Source organism: Lynx canadensis, chromosome E1 (genome assembly GCF_007474595.2).
Source record: "Lynx canadensis isolate LIC74 chromosome E1, mLynCan4.pri.v2, whole genome shotgun sequence".
In the NCBI taxonomy this organism is placed as follows: Eukaryota; Metazoa; Chordata; class Mammalia; order Carnivora; family Felidae; genus Lynx; species Lynx canadensis.
In genome coordinates this window covers 26,845,091-26,857,909 of record NC_044316.2, presented here as the reverse complement: position 1 = coordinate 26,857,909, position 12,819 = coordinate 26,845,091, and the positions used below count along the sequence as shown (strand labels likewise).

The 12,819-nt window shown below is 39.9% G+C and overlaps 1 protein-coding gene across 2 annotated transcripts in view; it reads left to right on the top strand.

The window, feature by feature from the left end:
• The first annotated feature begins 382 nt into the window (after positions 1-382).
• Positions 383-12,819, top strand: part of CLTC (clathrin heavy chain) — a 67,236-nt gene continuing 54,799 nt past the window's right edge. Inside the window, exon 1 of one of the 2 annotated variants that reach the window (XM_030296101.1) lies at positions 383-675. In XM_030296101.1, coding sequence (XP_030151961.1) covers positions 634-675 — 42 coding nt within the window. In that variant the 5' untranslated portion in view covers positions 383-633. The remainder of the gene's footprint in view (positions 676-12,819) is intronic. The other variant, XM_030296102.1, reaches the window with a different exon arrangement.

Here is a 12,819-nt window from a genome sequence, read left to right as displayed (position 1 = left end):
ACTACACTTCCATAGAACTCGCCCCGCACTCTGGCAGCTATCAGCCGACCCTTCCTGACCAGCATCACGTGCACCCGGAAGTACGTGGGTGGGACCTAAGCGCCCACGGAAATGACGTAGGTCACTGCTAGTCGCATGATGTGGCAAAATGCAAAAAAAGGGGGGGGGGGGAGGAAAAGAAGAAGGCTGGGGAAAGTGATGAGTCTAAAAAAGTAGTCCCTCCGATTCCTCTAATTTACCCTCGTGGCGCAGCAGTAAGCGAGAGCTCCTCGGCGTACTGCGCTCCGAATTCCTGCGCCTCACTGCACCGCGGCACTCCGTGGAGGGGTACATAAGGCGGAGGGGGTGAGGTGACTTGGGCGGAGTTCTGTCGTCGGGATCCCTCCGCAGGGCTCAGCCGTTTCCGGAGTCTGCGCTGCGCCCGGTTCCGCCATTGCGGCTCTCCCGGACCCTGGAGCCTCCGCCCCCGACCCGAGCTCTTTCGTCTGCCTGCCAGTTTCCTGCGTCCCCGGAGAGTATCCTGCTGAGTCCAGCCTTCCCCCTCCCCCTTCTCCTCCTCTCCCTTGGAGAGCTTGGGCAGCCACTGCCCCGCAGCCCCAGTGACAGGAGGAGACCATACACCCCGACAGCGCCATGGCCCAGATTCTGCCAATTCGTTTTCAGGAGCATCTCCAGGTGCGGCTGGGTTCGGGCCTATGAGGGCTGTGTAAAGGGTAGTAGGAAGGAAGAGGCTGGAGTCTGGGCCCAAGCAAAAAGCAGGATCGGAGCGGGGTGGGTATCGGTGCTTGGGGTATTGGGGTAGATGGAGGATAGGGGCGCTATCTTGGAAAGCCTAAGGGTTAATGGTGTGGGACTTGGATAGAAAGGACGAGAGTCGGGGTGCAAAAGGCAGCGAGGCCAGGCCTGGGTTCGAGGGCCTCTATTTTCGCTTCCTGGGTGGTAAAAACTGCGCATTCTAACCCCCTCCCCCCCTCGCCGTTTTATTCAGTTCATTCATTTGGGTTGCTTGGCGGGGGGTGGGGTGGGGGTGGGGGGTGGGAAGGAATCTCCCGCGTTTCTTCCACAGCAAGGATTTTCAATCCCTAGGCCAGTGCAGAGCTGTCATCTCCGATTGCTCTTCTCTTCCCTTTCCCCATCGTGTCTGTATTCGGCAGTTGTGGGGCGGGTGGGCTGGGGAGGAGCAACCTTTTTTCTTCCTCCCTCTGCGGCTCTCAACTGGGAAAGGCACCTTCCCCTGGGGGTGGGTGGAACGGCAGTGACTTGCCTCAAGCCTTCCCTGAGGCAGTAGGAACAGAAGGTCACTGAAGGAACCAGGAGGAGGGTAAATGGGGGAACGTATTTCTCAGGGCGGTGTCAGTCTCAGTGCGTGGGGTCAAGGTCCCTAGGGGTACTCGTCTTTTTTTCCTTTCTTGATTTCTCTGGGGATGATGCAGCTTTTATCCCCTCTTTCGTTTTAAGAGGTGGGAAAGAGTTACCCATAGGTTATCTTGGGGTCTGCTGGAGTATAGCAGGTAGTTGTGGGCTTGGCGTAAGTACTTCCTTCAGGATTGCATGGAATGAAATAGAGTCCTGGAGATAGAGCATACCTGTTCTGAGATATGCAAGGTTGTTTGGTCTGCAATTGGCTTACTTTTAGTAGGTTCTAGAGTTCTTCCCCGTGGTGCATTTTCCTATGCAACATACTGTCTTATCTGGCAGTTTGCCCGTGGCGGGCCCAGGCAGATAGATGATCATTGGAGGGCTTGACTGAATTAAGCCGTTTTTGAGCTTCTGATTTTCTTAGTTCACCAATCCTGGTTTTACTCTGGCTGCAGTAATTTATTCATGTATTTTGTTTTCTTCCCAAATACCCCCTTAAAGAGGTCTGCCTCAGCTCATCTTGAAGGCCTGAATTCATAATGATAAAAGATGCCGTGGTTTGACATGATATTAATGTTAGTGGCCTATTGGACACCTTACCGTTGAAAGCTATTTTATTTACTTTCTCCAGTTGGTATACATAAAGGATTCTTGTTAATAAAAAGGTTAATAAAAAGGATGACTATTTAGGCTATCAGTAACATAACTTCATTATTTCTTTACAGGTATTAATCATCTTTGCATCAGCAAGAAATTTTTTTCCTTTAAGTTTTGAATTGTAATGAATAAATCTAAAAAATCAGTAACACACCTTTAGTCATCTGTGCTTTTCAGATAACTCATTTGAAGTAATGGAACACTTTTACAAAAGGTTAAAAAATGTTAAGTGACAGTGGACACAGAGAAGTTCTTGTTTTTGCTCCAAGTTTTAATTGCTGTGTTTTTTCTGTTAAAGTGGGGTGTAAATGAATGTAAAGAGTTGGGAAAATAATATTTTTAGGTGTGAGGGGAAAACACAGGCTCATTCTCACACTAGAGTGTTGCTGAAATATAATCTTTCTGTAGATAAATGTTTGTAAATTATAGACAGAAACAGGTACTGTTGGTGTTTACAAGGCAGAGGTATGTCCCATTAGTAAACCCTATTTCTTAACTAGTGGTGATTTGAGCAGTAGCTTTTCATTTCGATTAAAGACAAGATGAGAATTGTTAAATAATCCCAGAGATTGGAATCTAACCTTGTCACTAATTGAAGACAGATTTAATATGGGTCTGATTTCTGAGTTTCTCCATATATTCAAGTGAAACCATTTCCTTTTGAAATAATTTGAAGATTTGAGTATAAAGCAGCTTTGCAAATGTATTTGGAGAATTCAGTCATTTTTTTGTAGTAATATGCCATGCCTAAAGTTAAGCTTGCTAGTGGGTCTGTGAACTTCCAGTTAATAATGGTTAATGGTGCAAAGGGCCCCAGTCACCAACTTCTTACGGAGTATCTCCTAACTTCTCATTTTTATCCCTTCTCTTTTTTAAAAAATTAATGAGTATTATTTTAATAGGCACCTCAGGTCTTTGGCCTGAGTTCTGCCAGTTTGCTAAGTAGCAGAAAATCTTCTGAAACACTTAGGATAAAAATTGGGAACAAGAATTGAGGAACTTGAGTGTAGAGTTAGTTTTTGTGAAAATTTCCAAAGGTGAACTGTAAATGAATTTATTTTTAACTATTCTGGCCAACTGAAGGATCTGTCATCAAGGCTTGGAATTATATGAAATGAATGTTAAGTATTTTAAGTTATGAAGGGTGTGTGTGTGTGTGTGTGTGTGTGTGTGTGTGTGTGTGTGTGTGTTCAGGATTGCTAGGCTGATAGTCAACAGATGAGTGCCTATTTGGGCAAGATATTACTAGAGTTGCGGATTGTAAAAAACATCCTAGACTATACGTAAAATATTGCCTGCAATTCTCAGTTCTTGGCACATTAAGTATCTTTATGCTGATTTGCACATTTTACTGTATACCCAGGTTCTTGAGTTCTGCCATTAAAAATCTCCCCACCCATTTTTTTTTTCTCTTTGATCCATAAATGTAGGCCTGGAATGTGTTGTGAATTGAATGGTAGAAGTTCTTGCTATGGCTGTTTTGATTTGCAAAGAGAGAGCAGTGCCCGCTATTATTGTGATATTGTATATGCTTAACTATACTGCTTGGAAGAGGCATACTGCCTGGAATTCTGCCGCAGTTTACCTTGGTATGAATAGCTTTCAAGTTTAAGATGTATCATGTTTTTCAGAATTTTCCTAATGGTCTATTTACTTAAAGGGGTGTGGCTAATTGTGGTGAATATGCTTGCATTCTGTTTAGGAGATAATGTAAGACGTGGAACTCTGTGTATATAGAACAACGGTCGTTTTCGTGCTAGTGTATAGTGAAATACGTGATTTTAGAAACCTTAACCTGTGATATTTGAATTATATTTAACAGTATGTTTTTTCCTGTCACTGTTACTGATGTGATTTTTCTTTTTGAGAGCTACTGTCCAAAAGAACTTTCTTCCATGATGAAAATATATACTAGTGGGACACTTGAGTGGCTCAGTCGGTTGAGCATCTGACTTTGGCTCAGGTCATGATCTCACTGTTAGTTTGAGCCCCACATCAGGCTCACTGCTGTCAGCCTGTCAGCTCCGAGCCTGCTTCAGGTCCTCTGTCTCGCTCTCTCTGCCCCTTCCCTGCTTGCACTCTCCCCCAAATAAATAAATATTTTAAAAAAAGGAAAAAAAGAATATATACTAGCTACATAAGGATACTGAAATATGGTTTGTGTCACTGAGGAACTAAGTTTTTACTTTTATTTCTTTTTAATTAGTTTAAATGTAGATGACCACATCAGCCTATTGTCTACTACATTGGACTGTACATTTATAGGCTTGGCAAGAGTGAAGGTTTATCTGATCACCCATATTTGTATGTTTAGAACATTTTATTAACCAAAATTAAAACATTCATTATTTGAAAGTTGTTGGAAAAAAAAAAAGTGTTAGTTGAATACTGTCTCTTTTGGGAAGTGGTGGTGATGAACAGTGACTAGTGAATGAAGGGAACAGTAGACTTCTTGTGAGAGCCTGTTTTGCCCTATGAATATATGTGGCTGGGTGCTTTCAGTCTTCACTTAATCCCCCCAGACATCCTTAAACTTAAAAAAAGTGAGACTCTGGGGCGCCTGGGTGGCGCAGTCGGTTGAGCGTCCGACTTCAGCCAGGTCACGATCTCGCAGTCCGTGAGTTCGAGCCCCGCGTCAGGCTCTGGGCTGATGGCTCAGAGCCTGGAGCCTGTTTCCGATTCTGTGTCTCCCTCTCTCTCTGCCCCTCCCCCATTCATGCTCTGTCTCTCTCTGTCCCAAAAATAAATAAACGTTGAAAAAAAAAAATTAAAAAAAAAAAAAAAGTGAGACTCTGTCCAAGGGAACACAGTATCAGAATGGGATTTGAACCTGGATCTTTGGACACAAAATATTTCAAAGAAATAGGATGATTGGCCTTAAGAGAAGTTATACAGTATCCTACTTCGCTTTTTTCCTGTTGGACTTTGCTCTGAGGATGTTCTAATTTGATCCAGAATGTTAAAATTTCAACACGTAAGGAGTATAAAATTTTCAAATGAGATATTTTACATTCCTTTCTTGGGGTAGTGATTTTTCAAAATCTGATTTGTATTTTGCAGTTAAGCACATCTCCTTTCAGACCCTCTTTTCATTGGAAATATTCTGTATTTAGATTTCATGATATTTACAGTTGAAAAAGCAGATTTGCTTATCTAGGTTATTCCAAACATAAGTTTTCCATAATTGAATCAATTATCAGTTACTATCTAGTTTTAATTAAATTTTAAAATAAATTCAGTCACAGCAACCACATTCCAGGTGCTCAGATCACATGTGGCTTGTGAAATGTGGCTATAGTATTGGAGAACATGGGTTAAGACTAACCTCTTCTGAGGGTGCCTGGGTGGCTCAGTAGGTTAAGCGTCTGACTTTGGCTCAGGTCATGATCTTGTAGTCTGTGGATTTGAGCCCCGCGTCGGGCTCTGTGCTGACAGCTCAGAGCCTGGAGCCTGCTTCAGATTCTGTGTCTCCCTCTCTCTCTGCCCCTCCCCTGCTCGTGCTCTGTCTCACTCTCTCCCTCAAAAATAAATAAACATTAAAAAAAACCAAAACTAACCTTTTCTGTTTCTCAGTAAAATAGGCCTGCTGCTTCACAAAGTTACTGTAAAGATCTGAGGTCATGTATGTGAAAGTACTTGATATAGCAGTTTAGGAACATGAATTGTGGGGTATAAAATTTTTGTCCAGTACATTTTATTCATGTAGCTCACCACCAGTGATACAGTATTTTATTTGCACACCTAGATTTTTATGGTTTATAAGTGTTTGATAATTACCTAAGATTTGAGTACTTATCAGCAACTATGTTAGACTAGGGACAAAGTGATGAACAATACTGACTATAGCTTGCGTTGGTTAACTGGCAAAGGCTGTCCACACATAATTGCAACACGTTATATAATGTCTGATGCTGTGCAAGACTTAATAGAAATATTTGTATGATACAAAAGTGATCCCTCTCTGACATGTGCCCAAAAGAAAGAAAATTTTTAATTTTTTTATTATATTCCATGAGCTCTCACTGTATGCCATTGGTACATTTTTAATTAGTGTTCCTTGGTCAGATACATTTGACAAACCTGATCATCATATCTGATAAAATACCCGCCTGGAATGCCAATCAGACCTTCGCTGGTGTTATATATGTCCTATGTTGAAATGAATGTTCTCACTTACATGGGAAATGAGTTCATAACTGATATTTCAATCCTTTATGTTAGAATGAGGTTATTTCTCTAAATTTATTTGCATATATGTCGTGATGAAGCTACTTCACAAAGTCAGCTCTAGATGTTTTTTCCCCCTTCTTGGCCAAGTGCCTGTGGCTAATGCTCTTAACCCAAAGGGATGGCAGGAGGCTTGGATCTAAATGCATTATGCAAAACCCAGCTGTCAGAGTTGGATTTTGTGTTTCCTTTTTTTGTGTGTTATGAAAGATATAATTTATTTTGCCCTAACTTTAAAAAAAAAGTGTTTATTTTTAGAGAGCAAGCACGCACACACACACAACGTGGGGTAGGGGTAGGGGCAGGCTCCGCACTGACAACGTACAGCCTGATGTGGAGCTTGAACTCACATACCCTGAGATCATGACCTGCGCTGAAGTTGGACTCTTACTGACTTAGGCACCCATATGCCTGTGTTTTGCCCTAACTTAAATTTGCCCTAACTATTCACCAAATTTTGGGGCACCTGGGTGGCTCAGTTGGTTGGGCGTTCAACTCTTGATTTCCACTCAAGTCATGATTCTGGGGTTGTGGTATCAAGCCCCATGTTGGGCTTCACCCTGAGTGTGGAGCCTACTTGGGATTCTCTCCTTCTGTTCCTCTCCCCCATTTGTACTTTCTCTCTAAAATAAAACAAACAAAACAAACTTAATTGTCCTGACATCTACAAGATCAAAATTAATTGACCATTAGAGTTATTTGAATACCTGTGTACTGAGGACACTGCTAAATATTGTATGTTCATGATCTTATTTAATTAGCAAGAAAATCCCATCAGATAGGTAGGGTTAGCTTTATTTTGCACTTGAGGAAACTGAAGTTCATGGCAGTTAATCTGTAGAGTCAGACAGCTAATAAGTGGATGGCCAGACTTTAATACTTGGTCTTTTTGCAGTGTGGCACGTTGATGAATGGTCTCTATAATTTGAACTGCAAAATATAGCAGTTTGTTTGCATCTATGTTGTGGTGTCCTTTGATGTACACATTCTGCCAGTGGTTTGTTTTTAGGTCAGTAGTTCTTTTTTTTAAGTTTTATTTTATTTTGAGAGAGTGTGAGAGCACATGCTCGCATGCTCAATAGCAGGAGAGGGGCAGAGAGGGAGAGAGAGAGAATCCTAAGCAGTCTCTGAACTATCAGTGCAGAGCCTGATGCAGGCCTGAACCCACAAGTTGTGAGACCATGACCTGAGCTGAAATAAAGAGTTGGATGCCCAACTGACTGAACCATCCAGGCACCCCAATAGTTTTTATATTATAAGAAAAGTAGGGGCCAGTGAGCTAACATTTGACTTTCTATGCTTTAAGTGGCTATTTAGATGATGTTTTTAAAGGGCTTTATTCAAGTTCCCACTAGAAAATTGTGCAGAATGATTGGGATCAGGTTAACTGGTAACGAGGATTATCTTTATCCCTCTCAAAGCTGAACTTCTCAAACATGTCTATAAGAGAGTTTTTCTTAATGACAAGAGTGTGAATATGTTTTAGTTTAAAGCCACTTATGAAAGCAGGAAACTTCTATTTTACTGTATTATTTATGTTTTTGTAAATGTAAATGTTTTGTAATGTAAAACTTGAATAGAACTCTAGGAAAAGTGGCACTTGAGGTGGGGGTGAGGAGGAAAGTGGGAGTTGAACATGCTTGCTCAGTGTGAATAGCATAACCATAGAGGGGAGAAATGGTTACAGGCTTGTAGGGTTTTGCTTTGGAGGTAGAACTACCAGTAAGTTATATTCGTACTTCCTGTTCTGACTCATTGGGTAAATAGGACTTTTAAGTTCTGAAGTAAAGCAGATTTTAAAGCTTATTTCTGAAATAATAGGAATTGAGTGCATTGAAATCATTTTGCCACATTAAAAAATTTAAATTCTCCTGTGTTCTATTGTGGAAAATGTCTCAGATGTCTGAGATCTTTTTATCTTTTCTGAACTTCCTCATTAAGTTAAAATAATACTTTTTGGCAATTGGAAAGTTATACTGGGGTGTGTTTTTGTGTTTATATCATAATACTTAGCTTATACAGATACTCAAGTATTCTTTCTTAGCCCTGTGCTAGAGCGGAGTCTCCCTTTATCCAGTAGAGTAGAATATATATGCCATGCAAAAGGGAAAAAAAACTACCATGTACCCAGTTATTGAAGCCAAGATCTTGGAGTTACACCAGGTTCTTTCCTTTTATTTTCTTTTTCTTTTTTTAGTGTTTGTTTATTTTGAGAAAGAGAGAAAGAACACAAGTTGGGGAGAGGCAGGGGAGAGAGAATCCCGGCATAGGGCTCTATCTCAGGAACTGCAAGATTATGACCTGAGCTGAGGTCAGGAGTTTGACACTTAACTGACTGAGCCACCCAGGTGGCCCTTTCCTTTTATTTTCCACATCCAGTCCATTTCTGGAGTAGGGAAGGGAAGAACTCTAATAGTGATGCACTCTGGGGATCCTAGGGATTGCAGTTTCTGATGACCTTGAGGTGTGTGTGTGTGTGTGTGTGTGTGTGTATACACACACATGTAATGCTTTAAACAAATTCATTTTACAGTTTTAGAGGACAGGCTGAAATGAATCCCATAGGAGATGATAGGGTTTTGGCAGGATTGTATCCTTCCTCCAGGCTCTAGAGGAGAATCCATTTGATGACTCCCATCTATTGACTGAGAATCAGAGTAGATGAAAATGGGATTTGGGAGAGTTGCTTTCATCTGTTTCTGACTAGCTGACAAAAAGGACTTAAAAACCACCATAGTGGACACGGTGAAGCCAAAGATTAACCATGTATACTCAACTTGGCAAACAGGTGACTTTGGATAATTCATTGAGGGTGAATAATTAGGGAAAAAACCCATAGGGAGAACATACAAAATTCTTGTCTTTCTCCACTCTCTTTGGTACTGTGTATTTCTCCCTTTTGAACTAGGTAAATCTAAGGTGATTTTCTTTTTTACTATAAAATATTCTTCAAGAAGGAGTTCCCTTATATTAAAAGCCTTACCAAGTCTCCACATTTATTGAGTCCTCTCACAGCTAACTTCTATTTCGAATACTGCAACATGTTCATTGAAGGCTATCATAGGCTTGAAATCCATCTGGATTGGTAAGAGGTAAATGTAACATATCTAAAAATTATTGTTCTCTGGCCTCACAGTTATAACTGTTGGATGGGGTAAGAAACATTTTAAGTATCCCTCAAAAACTCAATCTATTAGGGGTATATTTCTGGAGATCATAATCCAGAAACAAGTGAAAAACACAACTCTCCTAATATGCAGATGGAATTTTAGGTATGTTCTAAAATTCCCATGATTGTACCTTAATGGATTTAAATTTTGTTTTCTTTTTAATGCTTATTTATTTTGAGAGGGAGACACAGAATCCAAAACAGCCTCCAGGCTCTGAGCTGTCAGCACAGAGCCCAACATGGGATGGGGCTTGAACCCACAAACTGCGAGATCATGATCTGAGCTGAAGTCAGATGCTTAACCAACTGAGCTACCCGGGGCCCCTGGATTTTTTTTTTTTTTTTTTTTTTAAAGCACTTTAATGGAATGGAGAGGATTTTCCAGTGTTTATGGAACACTGGTGTAAAAAAGTGCATATGAAGAGTTAACATGGTTTCTGAAATGTGAAGAGTAGAAAAACATTTTCAAGTAAATTATTTTATAATTTTATTTATTTATTGTTAAGTAGGCTCCATGCCCCCATCATGGGGCTTGAATTCACAACGCTGAGATCAAGACTGTCATGCTCTATTGACTGAGCCAGGCAGGCACCCCTGTAAATTATCTTATAATTTTAAATGTCTTTATAAACTAAGTCAAATGACTACTTGAAGTATGTATTAAGCATATCTAATTCCTAAGAATTTAATAGGGCCAAAGATCTTTTAAAATTGAGATAAAATTCATACAACCTAAAATTAATCATTTTATTTATCTATTTTTATTTTTTTGTTCAATATATGAAATTTCTTTAAAATTAATCATTTTAAAGTGAACAATTTAATGGTACATTGACAACATTGTGCAACCAACACCTGTATCTACTTCCAAAACCTTTTCATCTCCCAAAAGGAAACCCCAAATTCATTAAGAAGTATCTCATTCCCACCCCCCTCCCATCCCCTGCAACCACTAATGTGCTTTCTCTCCCTACAGATTTACCTATCAGTGGACTCATACAATATGTGACCTTTTTTGTCTAATGTTTACTAAGCATAATGTTTGAGGTTCATCCATGTTGTAGTATGTATCCCATACTTCATTCCTTTACTCAATACTCCATTGAGTAGAAGATATACTGCATTTTATTTGTCCTTTCAGTAGTTGATGGACATTTGGATTCTGTTTTTTTCAGATGACTAAATATTTTTTCTCTTTTTTTTTTTTTAATATGAAATTTATTGTCAAATTGGTTTCCATACAACACCCAGTGCTCATCCTGACAGGTGCCCTCCTCAATGAGCCCATCACCCACTTTCCCCTTTGGATTCTTTCCACCTGTTGGCTATTATGAATGGTGCTGCTGTGAACATTAAAGTTTTTGTTTGAATACCTATTTTCAGTCCTTTTGGATATATACTGAGGAGTGAAATTGCCAGGTCATATGGTTTAGAACTGTGTTTTAATTTTTTGAGGGATTGCCCAACTGTTTTTTCATAGCAGGTGTACCATTTTACATTGTCACCAGCAATGTATGAGCGTTCTAGTTTTTCTGCATTCTAATACTAGTCAAAAGCTTTTTTGAGTGTCTAGGGAATGGTCTGCTTGCTAAAATAAATACCCCACTTGGGTACATAATGGTATTTTTAGTTCTATCTGTTCTGTCCCAAGTTTTGTAGCTCTGTCCTCTCTTTATTTTTTTTTTTAATTTTTTTTTTAACATTTATTTATTTTTGAGACAGAGAGACAGAGCATGAACGGGGGAGGGGCAGAGAGAGAGGGAGACACAGAATCGGAAGCAGGTTCCAGGCTCTGAGCCATCAGCCCAGAGCCTGACGCGGGGCTCGAACTCACGGACCGCGAGATCGTGACCTGAGCCGAAGTCGGACACCCAACCTACCATGCCACCCAGGCGCCCCTCTGTCCTCTCTTTAACTGTGTGTCCTTCTTTAGATGGTATTTCAATTTCTTCTGAGACACCATGTATTCCCCTACATATATTTGGGCTAGGCATGCATCCCTTGTAATTGCACCGTTGTAATTACTGTGTGCTTGTTATGCACTGAATAGAGGAGGCCATAGCTCATTTACTGTAGAATTGTCTGTATTAGTGTGGTGTCTGGCATACAGTAGCTTTTAATTAAAATGTATGATTATGGAAAAAATACTTTAGAACTAGGAAGAGATCTGAGGAAATCTTTAAAAGTTTTTTCTATTGGAACTGGAAGAAAACTTCAGAGAACTGTTGGCATTATCTGTGGCATGTAAAGAAACTTGATACAATACAAATAGAAAGCTGCAGTAATAGAATATATACAGAAACAGTTGATCCTGGAGCAGTTAGGAGCAGAGCTATGAAAGAGGAAACAAGATTTAAAGCGTTCAGCATTTGAGACAGGCCTGGGGAAGTTTTAGTACCATGAATTAAAAAAAAAAGAAAAATCTATAAGCATCCATAGCATACCCTTTCCCTGACTACAGTGAAGCAGTATCTATAGGGTTTGGGATGGAAGGTTTTTTCCATTTTTTAGAAGATATGAGCGACATACAAATTGTATACTCTAAACTCTCTGAGCCTAAAACCTGTTATTTTCCTTGTAGGTTGTTACCTTTGTAGTGATGACAAATTTATAGCTTAACAGAAAGTAAAGAAAAGCAGTTTCACACATAAATAGCAGGCTATAAAATATTCAATTGATGTTAAGTTGCCAAATAATAGATGCTCAATAGGTATTGGAAAATAAATCCTGGTCAGTTAGTTATTTTAATGTTTCAGACTCCCTGAATTTGTTAATATTAAATGATTTTGAGAAAGCTTGTAACTCTCCATGCTGAGTGTTAATTCATTCATTCTGTTGAACTTGGAATTTTTGGCATTTAGGTTCACAAGGAAATATTCCAGTGATTCACATGTAAAAAATTGATTCTGGCCTTGTAACTTGTAGCACCTCTGTGCTGATCATGCTTTAAATGATTGCTCCGACTAGGAAAATGAGCACTAACCACATAATGTCTAATTTCCTAGCAGATATGTTGGTATAAGTTAGAGAAAGACATGAATATGTGCAGCAGTAACGGGGTTGGGCTGAATCACTGGGTTCCCACTTAAAAATACATTTTGGGAAGTTGTTGAGAAGTTGTGTCATAGAATGAAATTTCTTTGGGACCTTTACAGTTTTAATAGTAAGGAAACTGACCAGATGTTTTAGTTACTTACACCAGGAAACCAAGCCTGTGGTGTCTGCCTAGGGACATTCACATCATCCTTTGAAGAATTTTAGGTTAGGTCAGCTCTAAGTTTTATAATCTTGGACCCTCAAAGTAAGCCTCATTTCTAGTACTTCGAAAAGAGTGTTTGGATAAAGTCTACGACCCCCCCCTCCCTTCCCCTAACACACATAACATACATACCTATAATCAGTTATGA